Source organism: Gymnoscopelus braueri, assembly GCF_963280865.1.
Source record: "Gymnoscopelus braueri genome assembly, chromosome: 2".
NCBI lineage: Eukaryota > Metazoa > Chordata > Actinopteri > Myctophiformes > Myctophidae > Gymnoscopelus > Gymnoscopelus braueri.
This window is the reverse complement of record NC_137604.1, coordinates 15,835,157-15,863,127: the sequence shown is the minus strand read 5'-3', so window position 1 is coordinate 15,863,127 and position 27,971 is coordinate 15,835,157. Positions and strand designations below refer to the sequence as shown.

The window sequence follows — 27,971 nt, the reverse complement described above, 5'->3', positions numbered from 1 at the left end:
ATGGACCCTTACAGGCCTGTAACTGAGGGCGTACAAATAGAACCAAATGGACCCTTACAGGTTTGTAACTGAGGGAGTACAAATAGAACCAAATGGACCCTTACAGGTTTGTAACTGAGGGCGTACAAATGGAACCAAATGGACCCTTACAGGCCTGTAACTGAGAGCATACAAATGGAGCCAAATGGACCCTTACAGGTCTGTAATTCTTGAGAGTGTACAAATGGTCCAGGAACGTGTGAGGGCCTATCAGCAGAGGGAAGGGTACAGTTATCACCAGAACTGTGTCAAAGGAGCTGCAGTTTTTCAGCCACGTCACCAACGCCTTCAATTCACCATGTGGCGGCCTTGGAGCATGCGCCAGGTAAAGGAAATTAATATTGGCAAAAACAGAGACCCTTACAGGTCCCTTACATGGACCCTTACAGGTCCATTTGGTTCCTTTTGTACACACTCAGAGTTATGGGGGTCCATTGCCTAATGCAGGGATACTCAAATAGCTTAAACTTTAAAGGACGACTTCAGCCATTTTCAACCTTTCTTCATATAACTGGTCCTCATTAATGCTCATTATAACGAGGTACCATTTTTGTCTACTCACTCTGTGTCTCAGAGGAGGGCAGTGGACATTTCAGAAACCCTACCAGTGTCATCATCACTGGGGAATCCAAGCTAATAGAAACTGCAAGCTATCTATTCCTGGAAAGTTAGCATGCTATAATAGAAGCCATTGTTCTTGCATCAATACAAATTGTGGATACAATTGTGGCCATAATGGTGACACTGTATTTTGACAAATCAAAGACGGTGCTAAATGATTGGCGTAAGACGGTTAAAAAAAAAACTAAGTCATCTGTCCATTTGGGGTTAAAGTGACAGTTTTTGGCATCAATCTTTCAGTGCTTGCTGCTGCTCATTGCTGCAAATGTGTGATACTATTAATAGTAATGTAATTCAATAATTACAGATAAGATAAGATATTTTGGTAATTCTCTTATACTAAGAATTAAAATGTAAATGATTCGATTGATTGCTTGGGGGCTAATCAAAATTCCTTTGCGTCATGGGCCTGAGTTTGAGCATCACTGGCCCAACGCATTACCAAACTAGGGATCCTTGAAATGAAAACGTTTGAGAACCACCGGAGTTTAAAACAGCATCGTCCTCAGAGAACTTTGTCCGCCGAACCCGAAAACAGTTCCACTTGGTCGTTAGTAGTGTGCTGCAGGTTTAAGTGAGCCATGCCCCCTAAGCCTTCCCCTCCCACGGGCTGCTGGCCGCAGCCTGTGGCAGACTGCTGGTGCGTCCTCAGGTTGCAGATCCAGGCGAAGCGCTTGCCGCATTGCTCGCAGCTGTACGGTTTCTCCCCGGTGTGAACCCTCTGGTGCTTCTTCAGGTTGCCGGCCTCCGAGAATCGCTTGCCGCAGGTGGCGCAGCGGAACGGCTTCTCCCCCGTGTGGACGCGCTGGTGCGCCTCCAGGTTGGAGAGCCCCGTGAAGGCTTTGCCGCAGGCTCGGCACACGTAGCTTTTCCTACGCCGATCGGCGGCGGCGAGAGCTTCGCTGACGTTCAGTTGGCCGGCTCGATGCTGCTGATGAGTATTGAGAGCGACGTCGTTGGCCGAACCCCTGACCATGCCAGACGTGGCCCTCACCGGTAAACTTATCTGAGGATGCATAGTCCTACCGACTGCGCCGAGACTCGAGCCGTTGCCGCTGTCCGTGTTGCCGGCGGCGCTCAGGGTGATGTGCGGGGAGTGGATGTCGCGTGGTTGCCGCGGGGTAAACCTGTTGGCGTAACGCCGCTGGTGCTGTAGCAGCGAGTGGGTCTGCGAGGATCTCATCATGGCCGCCGCTCGACTCCAGGGAAGCTGAGAGGGTGGAGCCTGCATCTTCACAGCAGGTGCCGACCCTGGTGAGGCAGGCAGGTGCAAATGTTAAGCCCGATTCATACTTCGTTGCACGTTGAGAAGAGGCGACCTACAAGCTCACAACAAGCTCACATTGTAAGCTTGTAGGGGGCCGCTCTCACGTGGGCGCACGACAACGTGTCGGAGCCGCGGGGGAACATCAGGTTACATTAGTTTTCAATGGGAGTCACGTGCTACCTCACGTCCAACCTGCCGCATCGGGGGGGAGGAGCGGGTCGCGGCACGGCGGACGCTTGATAACCACGTGACTCCCATAGGAAATGAATTGAACTGGCCGCGTCCCTCCGCCTCCCCCCGCAATTTCGACACGTTGTCGTTGAGCCCCTCGGTCTGCTATTCTCGGCTGTTTTTGGCACGCAACAATAATGTATTTCACTCAACACTTCTGGGGTAATTTTAACGTCTACCTGGGCTTTTGTGTGCGCCACAGACCATTTTTAAGTTGCTCGATTTAATATTTCGATTGAGACACGCTCCCCTATGTAAGCTCATTCAACTTCAAACTCCATTTGAACCATTTTCAATGAGTCTAACATGGTTGAAATTGAGTTTGAACTTCAATTGACTTATAAAAGAGGGGTAAGTGTCTGATAAAATAAATGTCAAATATCTAAATATTGAAACCAGCAACTTAAAAACTGCTCACAAAAGCCTGAGAAGATGACCCCAGAAGTGTTTTAAAGGGAAATACCTGGGTCTCGAGCCGAAAAGGTTTGGGAATCCCTGTTCTGCATTGTAGAACATGGACATGATCAAGTATTTCATCGATGAAAGCAAGTCCCCAGGACTTTTTTAATGTTATCCTTTTAGCCTAATGTCTGACTGTACCTCGTGCTGTTTACATTTCTGACTAATAAAGTATTCAATCAATAGCAGAAAGCAGGAAATTAACCACTTATAAAGCAAAAATAGCAGATCTAGCTGTTTTAGACATTTGTGAAAAATGTGGAGATTAATTTGAAGAACTTTGCCTATATAATGTCATACCCAAAATAGGGGCGCCAGCCTGGTTGAAAGTGGTTAAGAGGAGGCCAGAAGAGACAACTCTGGTAGGAGAATATTTTGGTAAAACACAACAAGTGTAAAATAATAACTGATGAGGTGATTATCATTGACTTATGTACCTTGTGGAACAGTTCCCTGAGTGTGAACTCTGGGCCGCACAGAGGTGAAACTCTGGCCTCCCTCTGCTGCCATCCTGGCCGCCGAGGAGGTGGAAGCTTGTGGCGGCTGCATCATGAGCGGGGGATCGGGCTCCGGCTCCACGATGATAACCCCGTCCTGTTCATGCTCCTCTGCGGTGTTGCCGGCGAAGGAGACGTTGGCATGGCCACCGGAGGGCGATGCCGAGTCCCTGTCGGGGGCCCAGCGTGTGAAGAAAGTCTCCAGTTCAAACAGAGAGTAGTCTGAACTGAGCGAGCCACTGTTGCTGGGTCTGTGTTGTTGCTGATGCGGGCTGGAGTTGGCCGGTGTGTTGGTGTCTGGCGCCCTCGTCTGGACAGAGATGATGCTGCAGGAGTCGTCCGTTATCAGTGGGCTGGCCTCTGGCACCGCAGACTGTGTTAACAGATAAGGAGAGGGAGAGGAGATGAGCAAAACTTTTTTTCTTTTTTTTTTACCTGAGTGTTGAATTATTTTAGCCCTATCTCTCCCTGTCCTCAAGAGGCCTTGCCTTTTGCCAGGCCACGATTGTAAATAAGAATCTGTTCGGAATTTGTTTTGCCTGGTTAAATAAAAATACAAATACATTAAAAAGAAACAAAAACATGAAGGGCATAAAATGATTGATGAGGTTTAGGTTGAGGTTAGATGTACTTGACTAGGACTCATATCAGCATTTCTGAAACATACTTAAAAACAGACCAGATTTGTAGCTGCCATATGAAGAACTGTGTGACGTATGATCTGATATATTAGTCTCCCCATGAGCTATTGACCTGTGATGGGTGTCTACCCGTATTGTCATATGTGTAAATCCCATCAGTGTCCAATTGATTTAGTGTGCATACAGTACATCCGGAAGGGCTCAACCATCACATCTCTAAACCACCACACCACACCTCCAGTACACATACATACATACATATATATATATATATATATATATATAACTACTAATTAACTACCGGCCGTCCCCCAGCTTTACCAGTCAGCCTAAACTGCTACTCCAGGGTATTGACGTTTATGTGTAATCTAATAACTTATGCCTAATTTATGACCAACGTATGCACTGAAAAAAGGCAGATCTACAAGCTCATAAGGCATCACAAATGCGACGCCTCGCAAACTTGTGGATCGGCTATTTTTGGTGCTCGACACAGTCGCACATTGAAGCTTTACCTCTATTAAATTAAGCATTCAATTTAGGCATTACTGGAGACACAGGTAACAAGACTATATAAGAAGGAACATTTCCATTCTTGCTTATAACTGGTAGTCTGTTTAAAAGCATCATCTTTTATACTTCATGTCAGGTGTGAGTGAGGTGTAGGCTATGTGCATTAGTGCTTCTATATGAGAATACTGTGTCACAATTTTGTAAGTTCACTGCCTTCTATCCTTGAGTACTACTACACCACTAAAACTAATAATACTACAAAAATAAATAATAAAGACCACAAATTCAGTTTTAAAATATTTTAATCACTTAAAAGGATTTGGACATCAAGCAGATTTTTCATTTTTTTCTTTCTTTTTTTTTTACAAAATTGTGACACAATAGAAAAAGCTAGTCTCGTGTAACAAAGATCTACATTATTTCACACAGTATTTTCACACTTAACACACATTATAAAAAAAGTTGTAGTCGCATAAAAAAAAAGCATGTCTTGCTCAACTCATTGCTTTCCATCCGTAAGCTTAGCTGGAAGAACGTTGAAAGATAATTAAAAAAAAATACATTAAAATCTGCATACAGGGTAGCTTTACCCCTCATTTCCTGAAACCATGTCCGATCCTTTAGTTGAAAGGCATTCGTTTGTGTACAGTGACAGTCTTTGCTTTGGGATTTCATTGAGAACATTTTCCCAGTATTAAGTACCTGTTCTGTTCCCAGTACCTGCTCTATTCTGTTCCCATTGCATTCTGCCGAGTAAGGTCATTGGGATTCATTCTATACATTGGGACCCACAATGTGGTGGTTCAACTTCTGTTTTCAGTGCATTCTGCTGAGTAAAGTCATTAGGATTAAATACACGATTTGATATTTTCTTAGCGTTGAGGTCATTTTACTGGGTATGTTGTTTACTTGTAGACAGATACTTTGATAGATGGCAGGTTTGGTTGTTTAGTTATGTTATATTATATATTATCGTCGCTGTCAGGGCAGAAACCTCTTATCTCCATAATTTTAACTTTTGTGTTTTCTCATATTAAAGCCCTACTTGATCACACTACAGCGTCAAAACTACAGTATCAAAACTATCAGATCGACGAGGTTGTTTTTGATACTTTTGCTATTTTTGAATTTGAATCCTGAAAAGTAACAGTTTTGGACAAATGAGGTTTCCACCCGAGACGAAATCCTAGTTATGTTGTTTTACATGCTTATTTCTTGGTTCACATTCATAGAATGAACCTGTGGTTGTTTTGACCAAATTTACATTTCAGCGGAAAATGATGGGCCATAAAGTGGCTGCCGGGAGTGACATGATACTATGCTTCTCCATACGTACAGTAGCTATATTTGAAAAAAATATATATATGTTATTTGCGATATAGGCCCCAGGAAGCTAGTATTTACTTATTGCATATTTTAGCAGCAGTCTTATGAGCTGTGAGTGTTCCTCTGCCTCAAACCCAGGATCTTTTTCAAAACCAAAACTGAGTTAGCATTGTCCAATGAGGAGTTTCACACAAGAAACTTGATTGGTCAAGCTTGTTGCAGACGCGTGTCGATCTGCCATCTTCTGCGAAAGCTTTCCCCACAATACGGATGCTGGGGTTTATGTGGTTAAACCCCCTCTATTCTTAGAGAAACAGACTGGAGTTACAACTTTACTCAGACCGCTTAGTTCCGTCTACCATATCTTCACAAAAAATAGCAGCTCGACAAGCTCAAAACGTGTGGCGTTGCAACGCGTTTTGAGTTGGAAGATCTGCACATTTTTGGCGAACATTCCCTCCCCCCGGAATAGGCATGCTGGGGTTCAGGTGGTTAATGGTAGGTAGCCATGGCAATTCTGCTGGTAACCAGGGTGGTAGTAACTGGTCTTTCCTGCGTTATGCTGTTTTTTATGTTTTTAAGTATGCATTTGATAAATCCGTCTCAAGTAGATTGGTAGCCAACGTGTAAAGCCAATAATACCCCCAAATAATCCTGTTAAAATGGATTCTTCCTCTAAAGAAAACCCCCACTATTTTTCTTTAGATCATTTGGACCACAAAAGGTTGGGTGCAAAAAAGTATAGGTATCTGTTCGCCTTCGATCGTTTCATGTCCGGACTCAATTAAAATTATGCTGGGTTCTTCGTTTTGTGTTTTGCCAAATACAGGCTTATATTCTTATAATCTATCTGAAAACATTATTCCAGTGGTCCCTGGGCGTAAAGAGAAAAGAAAGGAAGAAAGTGCAAAAAAATAAGAAAAACAGCAAATTTGAATTACCACCTCCCAATGCAAAACTTTCAGAGGCAACCGAATGGACAAATTCCAATAGTTTTTACACCCACCCTTTCTTTGTTTGTGGTCCAAATGATCTAAAAAATAGGGCCCAGGTAAAAGGAAAAAAAAGAAAATAGAAACACTTTAGAGAAAAAAAAAGAAACTGTAGAGGATGCCCTTTCAGGTATAAATACATTAAGTTGATATAGCCCCTTGAGCTCAATGCATAAGCCATCTCCCAACAGTGTTGACTGCTGGAAAGAACAGATCTACAAACTAACAGTCAGTTCTCGTCAGCAACGACACCGTTGTGTGACGTAGTAGAAATGAGACATTACAGCCTAAAACGGCATCGTTAAAAGAGATCCGGACATTTTAAGTGTTATCTTTGATGTGTCGCTAATCACTCACCAACATTGAAAGGGACGTTGAGTTATTCCAGAGAGTCCCCTGTCGTCCAGTCTGGCGACCCCCTCCGTTGGCATAATGGGAGCCCGTGTAAGAGTGAAAATCGTCTATTATAACCGATGCAAAGTTAGTTCTTTCTCTACTACTGCTCATCGTGGAGTCTCATGATACTCAAACATGCACTGAATGTCGCGAACGAGCTATCGTTCGTGCAGAACGAGATGACGCTGGTTGCTTGTTTCTTCCACAGACGCCAGGTTCTGTGAGAGAAACAAGCAACCAGCGTCATCTCTGCACTCCCATTATGCCAACGGAGGGGGTCGCCAGACTGGATGACAGGGGACTCTCTGGAATAACTCAACGTCCCTTTCAATGTTGGTGAGTGATTAGCGATACATCAAAGATAACACTTAAAATGTCCGGATCTCTCCTTTAACAAAAAATAGACCATCTATAAGCTCACAACACTGCGCGAAGCGTTGTGAGCTTATAGATAGGCTATTTTCTGTGCGTGACACCTGCACGCAACCAAGTGCGGTACAAACTCAGGCTTTTATGTCTGTGTCTGAGTGTGATGTCGCTTCTGATGCTTTTTCAGGTTGCTGGGGTCTGAGAACCTCTCGGGACAGATGGGGCACTGGTAGGGCCGTTCCCCCGTGTGGATGTTGCGGTGGATTTTCAGGTTCCAAAACTGGGTGAATTTCTTGCCGCAGATGTTGCAGCCGTAGGGCCGCTCTCCGGTGTGGGTCCTGAGATGGGACTCCAGGTTGGCCGGGGAGCTGAACCCTTTCCCGCAGAACGGGCAGATGCATTCCCTCTTGCGCGGCACTTTCTGTTTCCCGCCGGCGGTGCCAGAGGCGAAGCCGCTCTGACCCTGCCTTTGGACCAGAAAGTGCTCCGGTCTCTGCCCTGCTTGTGTTTGACCGTCGACTCGCACGGGACTCGACTCTTCTGACAGGTCGATAACGGCGGCCTGTTCGAACGACACCGACGATGCAGACTGGAATCCATCGGCGCCCTCAGCAGCCAATCCGCCCCCAGCTGAACACGCGACGGCCAATCCCCTCCCTGTGGAATTTTCAACGGCCAATCCCCTCCCAGAACCGCCGGGCTCCACCATTAAGAGCGTGCCGGGCGGGTATGAGAGGGGTGCACGGTGCGAGGAAGGCCCCGGTATACTGTTGTCATGGCAATAGCTATCCCCCCCATTGGTCCACAGTGACGAGTGGCCATAGCTGACCTCTGAGAAGCTCTGGCCAGATTCCTGGAGATCTGAAAGGCGATTGGTGGGATTTTGCGCGGCGTCCTCAAACGGCAGCACGGCTCTGTAGTCATCTGTACTGGACTCCACTAATCCTTACACAAGAGCACAGAAAGCAACAGGGTTAAGTCCACCATTTAGCCATAAGCACTAAAACCTCACATATTCTGGAAAACGTTGGCCGAAAATAGCATATCGATAAGATCACAAGGCGTCATGTTGGTGACGAGTTGTGAGCTTTTCAGCAAAGATATTTAATGTTGAGCGAAAAAAAATAAAGACACTAGTATAGAGCCCTGAGGGACTCATGGAGTATTTAAATTGAGATTTTGGATATATTTCAGAATCAACATTAGTGTAACATAGACGGCTGCACAGTCTACAGGTGATGTGTTTCGTTTTAGTTATGGTTGTTAACCATGGATCCCAATTTACTTCAGTCTATCAAGTAGTCTTAATTTTTTTATATTAATTTGATGTGAAATAACACGACACAAACTAAAAACTATCCTTCAAGTCAAGGCGTCACATGGTGAGTGATGATAGAAAAGAAGTCATTCTGGAGGTGAAGTATTCTTTTAACCACGTGTTTGTTTGCTAGTAAACCAACCGAACCAAATGAAAGTGACCATTACTAGCAAGTACACACTGTGGAGACAAGGAAGTTACAGCTCACCTTCCTGTATGCTGAGGCTGGACTGGTTCTGGCCTTCTGTCACGCCTTCCACCTCCTCCACCTTGACCAGCACCAAGTCAGCATCCTCATCCTCCTTCTGGACCGCGGCGCTCTACACACACACACAGACACACACACACATCATGACAAGTTACTGCACTGCAGATAGACACATCGCCAAGCTGTACACTTCAATTGAATCAAAGGAATGAATCAGCATTTTGGCTAGACTGTGTTTAACAGTTATTCGAGTGAGGTCGGTGAGGGAAGTGTCAAGATAGATGTCAGAAGTAGATTTTGCTAAATGGAAAGAGCCCCCCCCCCCCTATTTCCCATCACAATGAAAAGCCTTGCTCGTCTATATACTTGGGAAAGGCGACAATCGAACAAGGCACGTCGTCATACAGGAAAACTGTGCTTCTAGATCTGCTATTTTTGAGCATTTTGCCAGGTTGGAAGTGGTTATGGTATCGGATCACACTCTACCAAGACCAGTTTTGCAAAGGAGCATGTGGAGCGAGTGTGTTGGCAAAGGATCTGGTGAGTTCTTCACGGCCAGAGCTGAAGGACGGGAGCTCCAGGCTGCATTCCTCGCTATAGGGGTTGAACTCTTGTCCAAGCTGGTCTTCTCTGTACTGGTTAGACCAGTGGTTCTCAAACCTTGTTAGCTCAAGACCAGAAAGAGACATTTCATCTCTCCCCGGTACCCCAACGAGTGAAAATAGCCAATCGACAAGCTCGGGCCACAATGCGGTGTGCTGTGAGCTTGTAGATTGCCTATTTTCGCTCTCTTTAAAATAAACTCTAAATATAAAACAAGGCTTAAGTGGTTATCCCCTTCATATTTCAGCACATAGTGTGCGGTCTGTATTCTGTGGTTTTATCACATTCTGTTGTGTCACTGAATTTTGCTTTCAATGCTCACACCATTTATTCAAAAAAAATATAATTAAACAATTGTTTCCCTGATCTAGATTTTCAATAGTTTTTGGACATTTTGTCTATTGTGAGCACATTGTTTTATGTTTTGCTGCAAACGAAAAAAATTACCATAATTGCACTAATTGAAAATGTCAATTGAAAGCGTGAGGTTAGGTTTGTATAAACGGTATGTTCTAAAGTATGAGGCCTGTGAACAATGCTAGAGGACATTTCCCTCAAGTATTCGAGAAAACAAAGGCATCAAATGCAATGAAAATGTTAAATATTTTAAAACAAAAATCTAAAATAGCAGATCTATACACGTTGCAATGCGATTCATTGTGAGCTTGAAGATTGTCTATTTACGCTATTTGGCGTGCAACTATATTAAGTATATAGGGCTTAAAGGGTAATAGATAGGGTAATATAGATAGGGTAATAGATAGGGACAACTCTTTATATACTAGACAAGAATATCAGTTTATTTTTAAATATATTTAAGGGCAGTTCACACTGAGCACTATATGCTGTGTTCACACTGGCAGCTACAAAGATACAGTCTACCATTAATTTTCAATGGAAGCCAGTGCCATGAAGAAACAGTACAAAGATAAATCCGACATTTGTAGCTGCTACAAAATCTACAAATACGCTGAGCTGGCTTCATTACGATAAGTCGATAACTACATCGTTCACCATTGTAATCGTTATAGTTGTGGTGTGCACTCGGTCATTCACTTGACTTAGAAGGATTTTCCTGGGTGCGTTTACCAGGTTGGATCTTCTTCCACTCCTGACATCACAGCCTTGAGTATGTGTAATGTGGGGCAGGTTTAGCTGTTCAAATACTGATTTCCAAAACGTATACGTGTAACATATAGTTAGTGAAAATGCCAAATGATAACACTTTAAAAATATATATATATTATTGTTTATTAGAATTTTCAGCATTTAAAATGATCTTTAAAGCTTGCATGTAGGCCTTCTTGACAGTAGAGGGAGCACATCCACTTCACTATGTGGACAAATCTCCCACTCTTCTCTAAGCCATGTAGAAAACACATTATGTACTGTATACACACAACTCTGTAGAAGATGGCCTCTTGTTTTAACTGGAACACTCAGTGGCATTTTAGTTACATGACTCCTTTATAAAACGTCACCTTTAACAATGCAAAATACAGTTATTTCAGTGTCTAAAAACACCTAAAAACCCGTTCTCAAGCGCTGTTATAATGACCACTGGCTGAATGCTAGGCAATGAGAGAATTGATTAATTCAAGGACAAACTTGAGCTTCCATTTCCAAATCACGGAAACTTGAAAATTAAGCAGCGTGCCGATAATTAAACAACTAAGCCATACTTTCCAATGGATTATGGAATATCTTTTATTCTGACACATAAAACATTATGTGGCATACGAAAAAGCAAACATTTAAACATCAAGTTAAATGACACTAAATGCTTACATTAGTATGCTGCGCTCCTTACAAAGTTACTATAAACTATAACTATTCAGTTGTTCTTCCTTGTAATATAGTTTAATACACAAGCCTGGCAGAAACCACTGAAACCAACTGCAACTAAGAACACTTATTTACAGATGCATAAAACATGTCTTATATCATTCACACTTGAAAGCAGGGCAGTAAACGTATTCATCTACTATCCGTTTGGATTATTAATTAGAGACAAAAACTAAAGAACGTATTTTTTCCCTGAGTCCCCAAATTCATTATACCGTAAATTTCGGACTATAAGCCGCGACTTTTTCCCCATTTTTCGACCCTGCGGCTTATATAACGGTGCGGCTTATCTATGGATTTTTACAGCTAACGGCCACTAGGGGACCTCCTAAATCTATGGATTTTACACCCGCGGCTTATAGTCCAGTGCGGCTTATATATGTTCCAAACATTCAATTTAGCTGCTGCGGCTTATAGTCAGGTGCGGCTTATAGTGCGAAAATTACGGTACTTGAATTACACGCCGTAACTATAACACTGTGTGGACTTTATGTCCATAAAGGGTGATTTAATTTGAAAAAGCATGCCTGAGTTCAGTGATTTGTCATGGCTGAAAAACTACTGGTTCTCAAAGGAGGGGTCCAGGGACCCTCAGGGTTCCTTGAGGGGTTCCAAATAGACCCTTACAGGTCTGTAACTCAGAGTTAGAGTCCTTGATATTAAAACATTTTAGAACCACTGTGCTAGTGGAACCAAAAATGTTTTTTGCCTGATGTTGAATGAGTCAGTGTCTTTAAAAATCATGATTATTGACATAATGGAACATGTAAAAGTATTGGCATAACCACTTAAACCCCACTTTGTTGACAGGAGTCCCTCAGGGCTCAATCTATGGCCACCTACAGCATCAGCACAGAAGAGCTGATGTACAAGCTTACAGTGCATCGCAACACTTGTAGATCTTCTATTTTCACTGAATGTTCACCTATTATGACCAGGGTTGCCAGATCTGCATATTATAATTTCCCGCAAGATTTTATTTGAAAATAACCGATCTACAAGCTCGCGACGCGTTGTGAGCTTGTAGATCTGCTATTTTGAAATAGCTGATGTATTTGTTAACACATTGATTGCCAGAGTTATTTCAGATTTTGTGCAGTTTATTGCCTGAGAATTTTCATTGAAAAAAAAAAGTACTCAGGAGCCGAGATACAGACTTTTTAAGTTTTAAGTTAACAAGGAAGTGGATGGGAGTCTAGATCTTTGAAAAATCATATCTCCTTGGTCTTTGGGTCAAATAAAAAAATAAAAATAAACATTATTATTATTTTATTTTTTTTGAAAAAACTTGATCTTGGCAATCAATGTGTTAAAGTGCGCATGTGGCCCATAGTCGCTTGTTTTGGGCTGGTTTTCCTAGACCTGGTTGCTTGTTTCTCTCACAGAATCTGGCAACACTGATTATGACATGCCCAGACAAAATGGGGACATAAGAGTTGAAGTGGTTAAGGGGGGGTTGATGCTGGTTTGCTTGAGGATGTAGCCCATTTTGCCTTATGCAGGGAGGAAGCACATTCCCCATTGTGCCTTGTACCAGGACAGAGGCGTCATTTCATAAAGAAACTAGGGGGGGGGGGCAAAAAAAGTGACCACTTAAAACCCTATATGGTTGATCAGAGTCCCTCGGGGCTCTGTACTAGTATCTTTTCCGTTTTCGCTCTACATTAAATATCTTCACGGAGAATAGCAGATCTACAAGCTCACAGCGCGCCGCACTGCGACACGTTGTGAGCTTATCCATCGGCTATTTTCTGCGAAAGTTCCCCCCCAGAATACGGATGCTGGGGTTTAAGTGGTTAAGCTTGATTTCAAAAGATGGCAAAACTAGCATCTACAAGCTCAGAAAAAAAATAAAAACAACGACATAATAATGATAATAATGATATCGTTGTCAATGATAATGACAACGATAATGACATACCTAAAATAGGGAGGCCAGTTATTAAAGTGATTAATGAATGTACGGTTGAAGAAAGAAAACAAGTGTCGTATAAGTGTTGATCTAAAATCAGATTAATTTCCACAAACTTCAGAGGTGGAGGAATAATAAAATACCTGAATTTTAAAATGGTAAAAGGTAAAATGTGAGATCCAAGGGGTGGCAACTGCCATCCCCATGAACCCTAAATGACGCCCCTGCACAGGGAGGCACAATTCCCAAAAAGCACACAATTTAAAAAACAGACAGGAATGGCTGCAGACTCCCCCAATGACACTGCCTATCTGTTGGTCATTCATTAATGGATTAATATGTCAGTATCTGACAACCTGTTTATTTTGATAGTAAATCGTCACCTCTAACTTTAGTTAACTTTGCAATGTATCCCCTTTTAACTTGGAAAACGTAAAGAAAACGGTCATAATAAAAAATAGCATGATCACATCGACAATGTTTTACTGCACTGCTTAAAAGGGAAGGTTTGTAACAATATTTAGTTAATTTGGTGTGTTTAGAACATGAAAACAAACGTGTTCGTACGAACAGCGAATTTAGTATCATGTTAGTATCATGTTGACATATGAACAGCCCTGAAATGAAGAATCTTCCCTTTTTTTTCCAGTGCCAAACTATGAAGACCCACTTTTGCCTCTGTGCTCCAGAGCACTTGAGCAAAACATTGACTCGTCAGGTTACAGTGCACTGTAAAACATTCAATGAAACATTACACCTCATGTCTGCCGGTGTGTCCAGCTCATATCCTTGGTGTACACATGCAAGTGGCTTCAGGTGCTGTCTGTGATGCTGTGAATTCATGCTACGATAAATACTTTTTGATCAATTGAGGTATCAATTCAAGGGGGGGGGGGTATGCTCACAATATGAATCAAATATTGATGACCACGGTCAAAAATGTATAACTGTATATGCTGCAGTAAAGGAAGTACATAACGTATATCAAAAGGAGTGTTCCTGCAGCTTTGCAAAGGTGTGACATGCATGTTTTTTTAGGAAATATTTAGGTCCAACTGTGCCCACGAATAGGTTATTAGAATATAATAGAATGATTGCTTTCATCAGGTCCACCGGCCATGTGCTGTGAACATCTCTGGAACTTGATCTCAACCCAACTGAAAACTTGACAGAAGATTCTGAACTGCATTCGAGGCTGTGCTTTCCACAACGCACCAAAAGGTGGACTTTCTTTGCAAGAGTATCTATCCCAAGGCAAACAGTAGCATTCCCCACTGTTTTTTGGCTTATATGGGTGCAATACACGTCTTGATTTCATGGTTAGCTCAAACACAGTGGTTCCCTCATCAGCCATGAGCAGTCTTCTAAAAGCAGTCACTGGAGCCTAGAATAACAGCTATAAATACACAGCTTGAGGTGGATTTGCCCTAAAGTTCAGACTGTTCCGTCCTCGTCCTCCTTATAAACATCTGGATGGTTCTTTTGCTGGTGCGTCTTAAGGTTCCGTATCCAGGCGAATCCCTTGCCGCACAGCTCACAGTAGTAGGGTTTCTCTCCGGTGTGAACCCTTTGGTGTTTCTTCAGGTTCCCAGCCTCGGAGAACATCTTCCCACACGTGTTGCAGCGGAACGGTTTCTCTCCGGTGTGGACGCGCTGGTGGATCTCCACCTTCTTTGGCCGGTTGAAGGCTTTGCCGCAGAAGCTGCACACAAAGAGCCTCTCCTTGCCGCTGGTCCGGTGGAGAACTTTGCCGTGTTCGCCGGCGGGCTGCTCCGCAGGGAAACTGGAGACGTCGCTTATGCAGGCGCGATTCCACCCGTTGACGGCGGAGGATGTCGACGGGAACGTGGCCGGCGCTGCGTACGAGCACGACGGCCTCCTCGCTTCGATGTCTTCCCTCAATGCCTCGTTGAAAAACTCCCCAACCAGCGAGCCGCCACCTTCCCCAGTGTCACAAAACGCACCAAACTGTGGGCCGGCGTCAACGCCACTGTCAATGATATGGTGTCCTCGGTTTGTGTTTTCCTGTTGCTCTAGAGGAGGGGGGGTGTGAAGCAGACATTCTCTGCCCTGAATAGAGGTATTGAGCTCAGACTTAACGAGAGGAGAGGAGCCACTGACCTCCACTCCTCTGTTGTTGTTGTTGCTGCCGCCACGGCTGGAATGCTTGGCCCTGGAGAGATGGGTCTCGGTCTCGGGGAGGCTGGCTGAAGGCTGGGTCTGGCAGGAGGCTGATGAGTTGTCCTGCTTTTGAAGGCTGGCCCTGTGGCCTCCAGCTCCGCGAGGGCCACATTCCACCAACCCTACACAAAGTGGGGAGATCCAATGGTGAGTGTTGACTCTTATTCACGTAAGTAGTAAATGTTTGAATAGGTATCTGTCTGTCTGTCTTGTCTCTGTCTCTCTCACACACACACAGTTAATTTGAATACACAGCATCTCTCTCTCACTCTTAACACATGCAAGTTTGTATTACTATACTAAATATGTTAATACAATTTTTAACCCTAAGCTGTGTCTGTGTCATGTACCGAAAACAACCAAACTACAAGAGCACAATACTTTGCGTTGCAATGAGTTGCGAGCAGATCTGCCATTTCTGATAAATCAGGCAGAACTCAAACCCTAACCCTTAAACCTAACATCTAAATACCTAATCTTCAACCTGTCCTGAATCTTTTTCTAACTGTAAGCCTAACTCTAAAAACAAAAGAACAAAAATAACATAATTTCTCTTGTGAGGAACAGGAAAAACACTGTACTTGTTCGGAACATTTGGCTATCAGAAGTACAATAACAAAAGTGCGCCCCCACACACACACACACTCACCATCCTCGCCGATGAGTGACACTTCCATTTCTGCATGTCCCAGCAATCCTCCCTCGACCTTCTCCACCTTGACCTGCAGGGGGTCAGGCTCCACCAGCAGCACATCTGGGGACTGCAGCACAACACACATGGTCAGCAACGCTTGGGCTCTTATGTAGGAAAGCACTAAAAAAAAACATTGTTGGGCATTTCTCTGCGTATCGTCATCAGAAAAGACATGGGGCACCTGTTTTTTTTCCATCATAAATCATGTCGTGGCAATCACTGTGGAATTGTGTGGACATGAACTTGCTCGTTTCCAATATTTCTTTTTACCCCATTAAGACCTGGAACTGTGTCATTTTTAGATTTGAGCTAAAAAGCATTATTTTACACTTTGGGCTATTCAAAAATAGCAGATATACAAGCTCATAGTGCGGCACCGAGTGCCGCGCTACGAGCTTGTAGATCTGCTATTTTTGAAAAATCGTGAAAATGTGTGCAAATCTTTGAATATATATATATTTTTAAAGCACACATTTTTAACTCAAATCTTTGCTTCTGGGGGGTCCCTGGAACAACACATTTTGATGGGGGTCCGCGGCCAAATACATATCATTTTGGGGGTCCTTGACATGAAAAAGATTGAGCACCACTGATATAGAAACATAAGTTTTTACAACATACGAGATTTAGGAGACATGTAGAATCGGCTTCAGGTCTCAATGGGTTAAGAAAACTCCCACACTAAAGGTCCTTACACACCGGGGCGATTTTTTCGTGCGAATAATACGCTTTTTTAAAAAACCTTATAAAGTCAATGCAAGCGTACATGGCGCGAAAAAGCGGAAAAGCGAAGCGAAAAAGCGTCTTTTAATTATTCGGAACGAGTCCGAATTTTGCATATATTCGCACAGTCGCCGGTGTGTAACCGCCTTAACCCATAACATGCTATACATTATGTCCTACACGTTTATAAATCTAAGATGGCTGAGAAAACTGTTGGCTGGTCAGTTTCCACCTGACAATACAACCAGCGCTGAGCCTATGTCAGTCTTGGTGTAATAGTTGACACAGCCATTATCGCTTTATGGATACAATTACATATTTGATATGTGCTGCTAAGTGATTTCTTTTTGAGTATGCATGCATTTGATATTTTTGTCCCGTTATGACTCAACTTAGTTTCTTTCACTATTATTATTATAATATTTTGCAAGTGTAACTGCAAATCGTTGGGAGCTTGTACAGACAATTTCACACTCCTATACTCGTGTAAACTTGTGATGTGAAAATGAACTTAAAAGTTTAAGCTGTTGGGTGTCCTGAACCAAACAGCAGTCAGTGGCATTGTCACCAACGGCCAGGTCAACAGCGATGCCCAGATGCAACTATATCAGGTGACTGATATAGTTGTGCATGAATGCAAATTACATATAAATGTGATTGTTCAGCACAACGCTCTAGGTTGAGCGATGCAAATATAGATTTAGGTGACATTTTAGACTTCCTATTTTCTCAGGCCTTTGGTTAGTCTGTGTGTTTTTGAGTGGTCAGGTGCTGTGAGGGTCTATTAGGACGGATTCAGACTGGGTCAGATTGATACGAACCGTTCCCGAGTACGATTGCCCTCTCCCCGCGGGCCAGCATTCGCATTGGCCAAGATTTTTCCATACCCGAGTACACTTCATTCAACTGTAATGGTAATTATGTGCCTCAGGGGGGTACTGTGGACTATGGGGCTTTGGGAGATAGAGAATGTCAGTTGATAGAAGAAGAGTCACTTGTCAGAGTTTAGAGTGAATAATAAAGTTTGACTGTTCCTGACGTTTTCTTGAGTTATAACAATAACAGAACAAGGTTAAAATGAATTAAACCAATTAAAACCTTTTAAAGATGGCTTAAACGGCAGGCACGAAGACCAGTCAAGCCATTTTCCAAGCAATGGTGGCTATTTTCACAGCAAAATGCAGGTCTAACAGAGGAAGAAGATATTCTCTTATTGAGCATACAGACAGCCCAAACACAGCACTTAACATAAGCTGGCAGTGAATTCAGTGCTGAGTGAGCCCTCCGACACACAAAATGCACTGGGAAGTGTTATGTCGGATTCATGTCCTCTTCACTTCGGCAAGGTTGTCATTTAAACAGGCATAGGGCATGGGGCGGCAGTGGGATAGGGGGTAGAGTGGCCGCTTAGGAATCAAAAGGTTCCTGGTTCAATCCCCGGTAACCCCTGGTATTAGTGTCAAAGTGTCCTTGAGCAAGACACTGAACCCTTAACTACTCCTGATGAACAGGTTGGTGCCTTGCATGGTGTCCTCCTAGTGTGTGAAAGGGTGAATGTAATGCACTTGGTAAAGCGTTTTGAATTAAGGTGCTATATAAAATGCGGCATTTACAATTTTTACATGGTATATTTAGAAATAAACCACGCCCAATGAAAATCTGCACCAACTGCGGCAGCTTAATGCTTGAGGTTCCGTGTTTATAAGTGCAGCCATTAGGAGTCACGCAGTCAGCTAGTTTAATGCTCTAAATCTCTAACATTCCTCACCAAGGAACCAGATTTTTGGGGCTGGGGGTGGGGGCTTACTCTGGTGGGGTGTGTGTGTGTTGGGGGTGGGCATTTGTACAGACAATTCTCTGCGATTTACAATTAACCACTTTCAACCTGGCATCCCCATTTTGGGCATGTCGTTATAGGAAATCTTTCGAAAAGTGGAAAATATGTGACACCATATAAAATAGGGCTTGTGAGATTAAAACGCTGCCTCCCTGGAAAAGTCGTGACCCTTCACTGTCCAGGCTCTTGTTGCTAGCTTACCTTGCTCTGGATGGAGGCACTGGTCACAGCCACTGTCGTCGATCCACCGGGCCACAGTCCCATGTCCATTTGTCTATGTAAGCCACCATCTGGGTAAGCACATGCAAACACATATGTACAGACATCAACACAGGGTGATTCTTAGATCAGCATGATGGTGAGTTCAAGTTGTTAGGGCTAAACAATAAATGGTTTCAGCATTGGCATCACAATGTACACATGCAATATTCACATTAAACATTGTAGTCACATAACTAAACAAAAGAAATAGCAATGTTTATGTTTTTTCCATGACTAAGAAAAGGCAGTCTAATCCATCTGACAAATACCATCATTTATTCAATGACTTCTTGGTTACCGGTCTTGCATGCACACTCTGCATAGACAGATTATCTATATTTATATTAAAATCATCCTAATCATAGCTTGAGTGATGAGACAATCTTCCAAATGGAGCAATCTGTAACTTTTATGTCCTGTCCTGGATTTGAACCCAGGTGTCTCCCGCATGAAAGACCTAACATCTACCGCTCAGACAAGAGGGAATCCCCGCTTGTCCAGGGGAGATATTGCACACCAGGGTCTAAATGACGCAATAGAAGAGTAGAGAGACCCCCGCAAACCACTGCAGATATATTAGTTATATAACATACTCTACATAATTACAGATGGGTTAAGATAATGTTTGATTCATTCCAATACATCCCGGATTGTGGATTTAAGTAACAACATCAGTCAAAAGAGTATTATTAATTGGCACAGTGAAATGCAGGCAACTATTCCACTCATTTTGAGTCCTGTTTCAGCTTCATGCTAGAAAAGCGTCTCTGCCCCAATTTTCAAGAGAGTCAGGTGACAAGGTCCACCAAGATGTCTTCTTCATAAACAATGTGTCACTAGTTTCAACTGACAATTCAAGTAAAGGTTTACTACTGCTATGTGTTGTGCGGTGTGCCACCGCCTGCAAAGTTAAGTTCACACATAACGCATGTCGTTGCACATTACTGAGCACATGCTGTACAAAGAGAACGTTAATAGAAATGTAAAGTAATAACTAGAAGATTTCTTTTACTTTTATAAATGGTTTTGTTACAATCGAAATATAGGTTAAGGAGTAGTTCACCCAAAAAAAATCTTATTTTATATCAATTACACACCACACGAAGCCTTGAATTCTGAGTTTTTTTTGTTTTTGTCGCATTCCTAAGCCAATAATTCGATGACCGGCGGAAAGATGCTAATGTCTCTGGCAGGAGACTCAAAAGAGACTCTTTGAGTCGCCTACCGTAAACGCAGCCGGTATCAGATTATTGGCTTAGGAATGCGACAAAAACAAAAAAATCTCCATGAATTCAATGCTTCATGGGATGTGTAATTGATAGAAAATATGTTTTTTTTTGGGTGAACTACTCCTTTAATACTGTGGCGCAGTAAATAGCCATTGATTAACTGTTCACACCGCCGGCAGTTGGATATTAAATTTAAACTTGGGAGTAAAGAAAAGAGGGCACTCTTGCCCTCTCACACACACACACACACACACACACACACACTTTCAACACGAGTGGGCGATACACAGCATTACAAAGATGGAGAGATTAGCACAAATGAGAAGTTCCTTGTGGAACTATTATGAAAGATTTAATGAAAACAATGTTAAATGCAAGCTGTGCAATGCCAAAACCTACCACAAAACAAGAACAATGATGCACAGACATTTGAAGATGAAGCATCCAATAAAGCCTGAAGACACTTCACAACATCTGTCCATTACATTAGTGTTGTGTTGTTCATATTAGAAAAGAAATGGCAAGAACAGTTTTTTTTATGTTTTTATGTTTAGATTTTTTGAATAAAATGATTTTAATATAATACAGTACCTGCCTGAGTGAGCCTATTCATGGCATGGACACAAACAACTGAGATATGACTTTCTTAACCCATTAAGACCTGAGGCCGATTAAAAAAATATTTTCAGTTTTTTGAAAAAAAAAAGAATTAGCAGATCTACAAGCTCATTGCGCTGCACTCGGTGCTGCGCTATGAGCTTGTATATCTGCTATTTTTGAATAGCCAAAGAAATCTAAAGTGACACAGATGCGTTCCAGGTCTTAATGTTAAGGTGCACGGCTCAACAATGGCGACAACGGACGCGGCACGTTTCAACCTAATAGGTCTTCCTCAGCGTTGGACACAAACAACACCTTTCCAGTAAATCCCAATAACTTTTTCCACATATTCCGTTAAGCAAGGGAATTTTACAAAGGCTTTGATTAAAAACAAATCTCAACTTAAATAGTGAACTTATTTCGGGTTAAAATCTACAACCTTTTTCATAAAAATATTCCCATTCCAAATAAATTCAATTCAAAGTGAACAGTGTACCATTCAACGTGCAATGCACTTCTCCATCACCTCACGTACAGGTATTTGTTACTGTACATTTAAAGGCATAGTATGTAACGTTGCCCTGTGTTTACATAAAACAATATATAAATGTTTTACCCAATATTTCCCTCTATACCAGCAGTTATCAGCCACTGGAGTAGTGTGGTGGTGTTTACCGTTTACCTGCAGAATCACATTGCCCTATCGCTGTATTTTGGTGTTTCCACCGTTTGTTCTGGTAGCCCGAAAACATCCCGTCTACTAAAACAAACTACAGCGAGAGGCCAGTGTGTTTCTGCATGTAAACAACACCACACTACCCGAAAGAATGTTGACAAATCTCTTATGGGGTCCCGCTCCCTGGCACAAAATCTTTACAAATGTGGGTATCCGGGGGCCAAATATACATCAATCTGGGTCCTTTCCTTGACATGAAAATGTTTGAGAACCACTGATCTAGTCTAGTGGGGTCTTACTGGTGGATAGTGAGTCGTCTCTGTCCGTGTCACTGAACAAACACGATAGCACTGGTTCTCAATGTGAGGTCTGGCACAAGGATATTGACCAGGATACTGGCACAAGGATACTGACACCAGGATACTGACACCAGGACCATGATACTGACACCAGGATACTGACACCAGGACACTGACACCAGGATACTGACATCAGGACCATGATACTGACACCAGGACACTGACACCAGGATACTGACACCAGGACCATGATACTGACACCAGGATACTGAAATCAGGACCATGATACTGACACCAGGATACTGACATCAGGACCATGATGCTGACACCAGGATACTGACATCAGGACCATGATACTGACACCAGGATACTGACATCAGGACCATGATGCTGACACCAGGATACTGACACCAGGACACTGACACCAGGATACTGACATCAGGACCATGATACTGACACCAGGATACTGAAATCAGGACCATGATACTGACACCAGGATACTGACATCAGGACCATGATGCTGACACCAGGATACTGACATCAGGACCATGATACTGACACCAGGATACTGACATCAGGACCATGATACTGACACCAGGATACTGACATCAGGACCATGATACTGACACCAGGATACTGACATCAGGACCATGATACTGACACCAGGATACTGACATCAGGACCATGATGCTGACACCAGGATACTGACATCAGGACCATGATACTGACACCAGGATACTGACATCAGGACCATGATGCTTACACCAGGACCATGATGCTGACACCAGGATACTGACATCAGGACCATGATACTGACACCAGGATACTGACATCAGGACCATGATGCTGACACCAGGATGCTGACACCAGGATACTGACATCAGGACCATGATGCTGACACCAGGATGCTGACAACAGGATACTGACATCAGGACCATGATGCTGACACCAGGATACTGACATCAGGACCATGATACTGACACCAGGATACTGACATCAGGACCATGATACTGACACCAGGATACTGACATCAGGACCATGATGCTGACACCAGGATGCTGACACCAGGATACTGACATCAGGACCATGATACTGACACCAGGATACTGACATCAGGACCATGATGCTGACACCAGGATGCTGACAACAGGATACTGACACCAGGATACTGACATCAGGACCATGATGCTGACACCAGGATGCTGACACCAGGATACTGACATCAGGACCATGATACTGACACCAGGATACTGACATCAGGACCATGATACTGACACCAGGATACTGACATCAGGACCATGATACTGACACCAGGATACTGACATCAGGACCATGATACTGACACCAGGATACTGACATCAGGACCATGATACTGACACCAGGATGCTGACACCAGGATACCGACACCAGGACCATGATACTGACACCAGGATACTGACACCAGGATACTGACACCAGGACCATGATACTGACCAACGTTTCTCGTAGCGTGAGCCCACACACACAAGTCTGGACGTTCACATGCATATCTGAAATCTGTCGCGCACAGTGAAAGCGTTTGTGTGTCCCTCCCAGTCTCATCTACAGTAATCCATTTAGGACGGCGATCAGACGATCAGTCTGAATCAACAAGTCCTGTAAACGACTAAGCCCATTGGGGCAGCTCACACACACACACACACACAGTAAACAACGCGATCAGACAAGCTGCTAGTTCAGAATCACAACAAATGTTTTCCATCACCTGAAAGACTACCATTCCAGTGAGTCGACAGTTTGAAAGTGCGGTCACTTCTACAAAACAAACATCTACTTTTGCGTCACGTATGGAAAACGACTGGAAAAAAAATCAAGATATAATGAATGAGCGCAGTTTTATTTACTTCATAACGTCTTGATTCCCCTGAGCACAGCGGAGATAACACACGTAGGCCTACTCCAGGTTATGAAGCTGGGCATTCTCTTCATATTTTAGTTGACTGCAATGTCCCGCAATGAGGGAGAGAGAGAGAATCATATATCCTCCATTTGATAGGATTTGAAAATGTAGCTATATATAAACATACGTTTTTCAGAAAACTGTTGTGTAGAATCGGCCTCAGGTCTAAACAGGTTCAAAGAAATCCAACTGCAATTGCTTCCGTTATTAGATTCTTTGAATAAACGACCATAACTTGACATGATCTTAGGGTTGGCAGGTGGTGTCAAGGTGCCCACGGTGTGTACCCAGTGTACATGGCATGCTTGTTGTTGCTCAGCAGTTTCTCATGTTACGCTCAGGGGGTTTGAGAGTGTTTGCTCAGAGTCAGACCGATGAAAAATTAGAGGGAACATTGATACTGACACCAGGATACTGACTAGGATACTGACACCAAGATACTGACACCAGGATACTGACGCAATAGCATCACAAATAATCAAATATTAGGCTTGTCTGACCATTAATGGGTTATGCAGTTAATTAATGTAGTTATCACAAAAAAAGTTATCTTTAATGCATAAGACATTTTCCACAAGGCTTCATTCACTAATGTGATATGAAGTCTGTCTTAAGACCCACCCTACTCCACCTCTCATTTGTGGTTGAATTTGTTCTGAGGGTGGGTAAGCCATTCAGAGGTGGAGTACTGACATCTCACATTGTGTTTTATTTATTCCACAGTATAAACCTCTGTAAATGTTTAAAATGTGTTAATTTGAGAATAAAAACATTTATTTTATGTATTTAAATACAGAAAATACAAGATCTTAAAGTATCTTGATACAAAAATACAAAAAAGTATTTGAAATACGCATTTGATATGTAAAATGCTGCCCATCTCTGACTATTCTGGGGTGTTGTGAGCTTGTAGATCGGCTATGTTTGACAGATAGATTTGGTGAAAAAAAGAGCATACCAAGTACAGTTCCAACTCAGGTCAGTATCACTACTAAGTATACAGGGTTTAAGAAGTGATCAGGTTATAGGTGAATGCAAAACATCTAAATAATAATGCCATCTGTTTAACCTTTCCTACATATAGATAACTGTGTGTATACATAACTATTTGACAACAAATGCACAATTCTTATGGTTTTGAAACTTAAGCTAGTTTTCGTAAGTTGCAATGTAATATAGCTCTGTTCAAACATGTGTTTATTCCCTTTTAATTGTATATATCGTTGCTGTCAGGTGGAAAACTTGCTAGTTCAAAACCGTTACTTCATTATTAAAACAGATTTAAAATAGTGGAAAATATGCGGTCTACAAGCTCCACAACCTCGTGAGCTTGTAGATCTGCTATTTTCACCACTATTGTGCGACACTGACTATTAAATGATATAGAAGTAGCCTTGGATCAAGACTGTCATATAGATTAAGACTTTTATAGAGCCTGACATATTTTGCATAGATATGCAAATGTCAGCCTCGATAAAAGAAATCTATGACACAGTCTTGATCCAAGGCTAATGACGTAGGGTATCACAACGAAACGTAAAAAGTTGAAACATGGAGAAACAAGGTTTCTGTCTGACAGCAACAATATATGATTTCATTTTTACTGTTTTGTTTCACTTTTGCTTTTGGCCATGTAAACGTTACGTTTTCTGTGTGGCAATAAAGCCCCATTGAAATGATACCTCAACAAAAAAAATAAAGAAAAGAAAAAGACCATAACTGCATCAAAAGTAATCAACAAACTATACTATAAAAACTGGTCAAACATTGGCCAAATAAGAAAGAGGCAAAATGTGTTAAAATAGCAGATCTACAAGATCACAACGCCTTGCAGATCTGCTATTTTCACAATATTTATCTGTGGAACAAATATGATTATGTCTACTAGTGGACCACTAGTAGACATAATCATATTTGAACTGGGGACCACTAGTGGTGGTCCCCAGTTCAAATATGATTATGTCTAGTGGTCCCCAATTCAAACATGACTATGTCTAATGGTCCCCAGTTGAAATATGATTATGTCTAGTGGTCCCCAATTCAAATAACATCGTGTCTAGTGGTCCCCAGTTGAAATATGATTTGGTCTAGTGGTCCCCAGTTCAAATATGATTATGTCTAGTGGTCCCCAATTCAAATAACATTGTGTCTAGTGGTCCCCAGTTGAAATATGATTATGTCTAGTGGTCCCCAGTTCAAATAACATTGTGTCTAGTGGTCCCCCAGTTCAAATATGATTATGTCTACTAGTGGTCCCCAGTTCAAATATGACTAGGTCTAGTGGTCCCCAGTTCAAACATGACTATGTCTAATGGTCCCCAGTTCAAATATGATTAGGTCTAGTGGTCCCCAGTTCAAACATGAATGTCTAATGGTCCCCAGTTCAAATATGATTATGTCTAGTGGTCCCCAGCTCAAATATGATCATTTTGTGGGGTCCCCCCAGTTCAAATATGATTATGTCTAGTGGTCCCCAATTCAAATATGATTGGGACCACTAGACCCAATGGGTCTAGTGGTCCCCAGTTCAGATATGATCATTTGGGGGGGAGGGTCATCACGGCCTGAAAAGGTTGAGAACCACTAGGTTTTCCCACACACACACACTACAACCACCACTCACCGGTGGAAGAGGGCGAGTTGTCTCTGAACCTGTCGGCGGCATGGTGGACTCCGTGCAGCGACAGCGACACCCGGGGCCGGCTGTGGCCGTGGCTCATGGCGCTCTCCCTCTGCAGCCTCCGCTCGGCGTAGCCGCGGGCCATCTTGAGCTCCAGCAGGTTGTTCTTCCTCTTCAGGGCCTTGTTCTCCCGCTGGCACTGGGACATCTGCAGCGACACCACGGCGTAGTCGTCGTCCACCAGCTTGCAGATCTCCGCCACGGCCGCGTTGGCCAGCACCTCCATGATGGACGCCAGCTGCGTCTGGAAGGCGAGGCGGTTGTTCGACATCCTGGAACTGAGCTGAGCTGAGCTTGGGACGCGGCGGCGGCTTCGGTTAGAAAGCGAGGCTCCTTTTTCGTCGGTTTCGGCGTTTCACGCGGCCGTTAAGAACGTCCTATGGAAGTGTAATGTTGAAAACATAACCTCCGAGGCGGTTGTATGGCGGTTCGTTTGGTGTTTTCGCTGTCTATTCTGTGTGCTGTTTATACAAACATCTGCTGTTCTGCCTCCTCCTCCTCCTGCCTGTGTGCGACCCCCATCGAGTGTTGCCAGGTTTTGTGATTGAAATAAACAACCAGGTCTAGGAAAACAAGCCCTAAAGAAGCAACTAGGGCACTAGGCCATCATGAGTACTTTAAACCACATTGAAAATAGCCGATCTACAAGCTCACTATTTTCAAAAACTAAAATATGGAATATTTGGAACGTTTTTGAAACATTCTAACAAAAATGCTCCCTGCACAAAACATTTTCATGAAAATATTTGAGAACCACTGGTTTAGATAATAAACAAAAATTTAGGAAACAAGCGTAAATAAGCAAGTACACTTTAGAAATAAGCCCCAAAAACCACAACACGCAACTACTAGCTATTATAACCAGCAACTTCACAGAAAAAGAAGCCCAAAGTCGCTTATAATAAGCGGACATGGCAACGCTGCCATCTACCGCTCTGCAAACATTATGCGTCATGTCCGGTTGTGGGCCAGAAGAATACCGTAACACCCCGAATAGATGGGAATCGTGAAAATGATATTCATGTAAAGTTAACACATCATTTATTTGGTTAAAAAACAACAACGTTTTAATCCCAAGGACCCCCGGAACGCTGAGAGTATAGAAATTGAGCGAAACGGACCGCTGTACTTAATAAAATATTCAATCAATCAATCAATCAAACCCATTTAAAGAACTTTTTTTTAAAAAAGTATAGCTCCTTATAAGGATACTTTGCTGAAAAGTACCATTCTTACAGACAGAGATGGGCAAAAATACATCAAAAGGTAATTTGATACAAATGACAAATTACTGGGTCAAAAATGTCACAATCACAATACAAACTACTGGTCTGAGAAAAAATGTTTGAGACAAAAATACGTAGTTTGTACATGAAAATACATTATGAAAAACCTGCCTTTGCAAGAATTTCTAAGAATTAAATTGACCACCCAAGCAGAGTGTTTTATGGTTACATTTACCACTGTATGTGAGAACGCAGCGCAGGCCAGAGTGACCTCATTGTTGCTAGACAATAACTATGTCATGAGACCATTATAACTCTATATGCATGAGACTGAATGCACAATCCTACACAGAGCTGCCTCTATGCCTGTACTTCCCAGACACCAGGAT

The 27,971-nt window shown here is 42.7% G+C and overlaps 1 protein-coding gene across 2 annotated transcripts; it reads right to left on the bottom strand.

Moving 5' to 3' along the window:
* Positions 1–50: 50 nt before the first annotated feature.
* LOC308074205 (uncharacterized protein) lies at positions 51–26,874 on the bottom strand. 2 transcript variants are annotated; one of them, XM_080413549.1, is made up of 8 exons: positions 26,300–26,874; positions 18,874–18,962; positions 16,068–16,179; positions 15,359–15,540; positions 8,878–8,989; positions 8,181–8,296; positions 3,055–3,487; positions 51–1,911 (listed from the first exon to the last, which is right to left on the bottom strand). In XM_080413549.1, the coding sequence occupies exons 1-8, from the start codon at positions 26,625–26,627 to the stop codon at positions 1,166–1,168; spliced, it is 2,118 nt and encodes a 705-aa protein (XP_080269675.1). In that variant the 5' UTR covers positions 26,628–26,874; the 3' UTR covers positions 51–1,165. The 2 variants fall into 2 exon arrangements, with proteins under 2 accessions (XP_080269675.1, XP_080269676.1); XM_080413550.1 differs by having other exon boundaries at positions 52–1,911; positions 8,181–8,290.
* Positions 26,875–27,971: the final 1,097 nt, after the last annotated feature.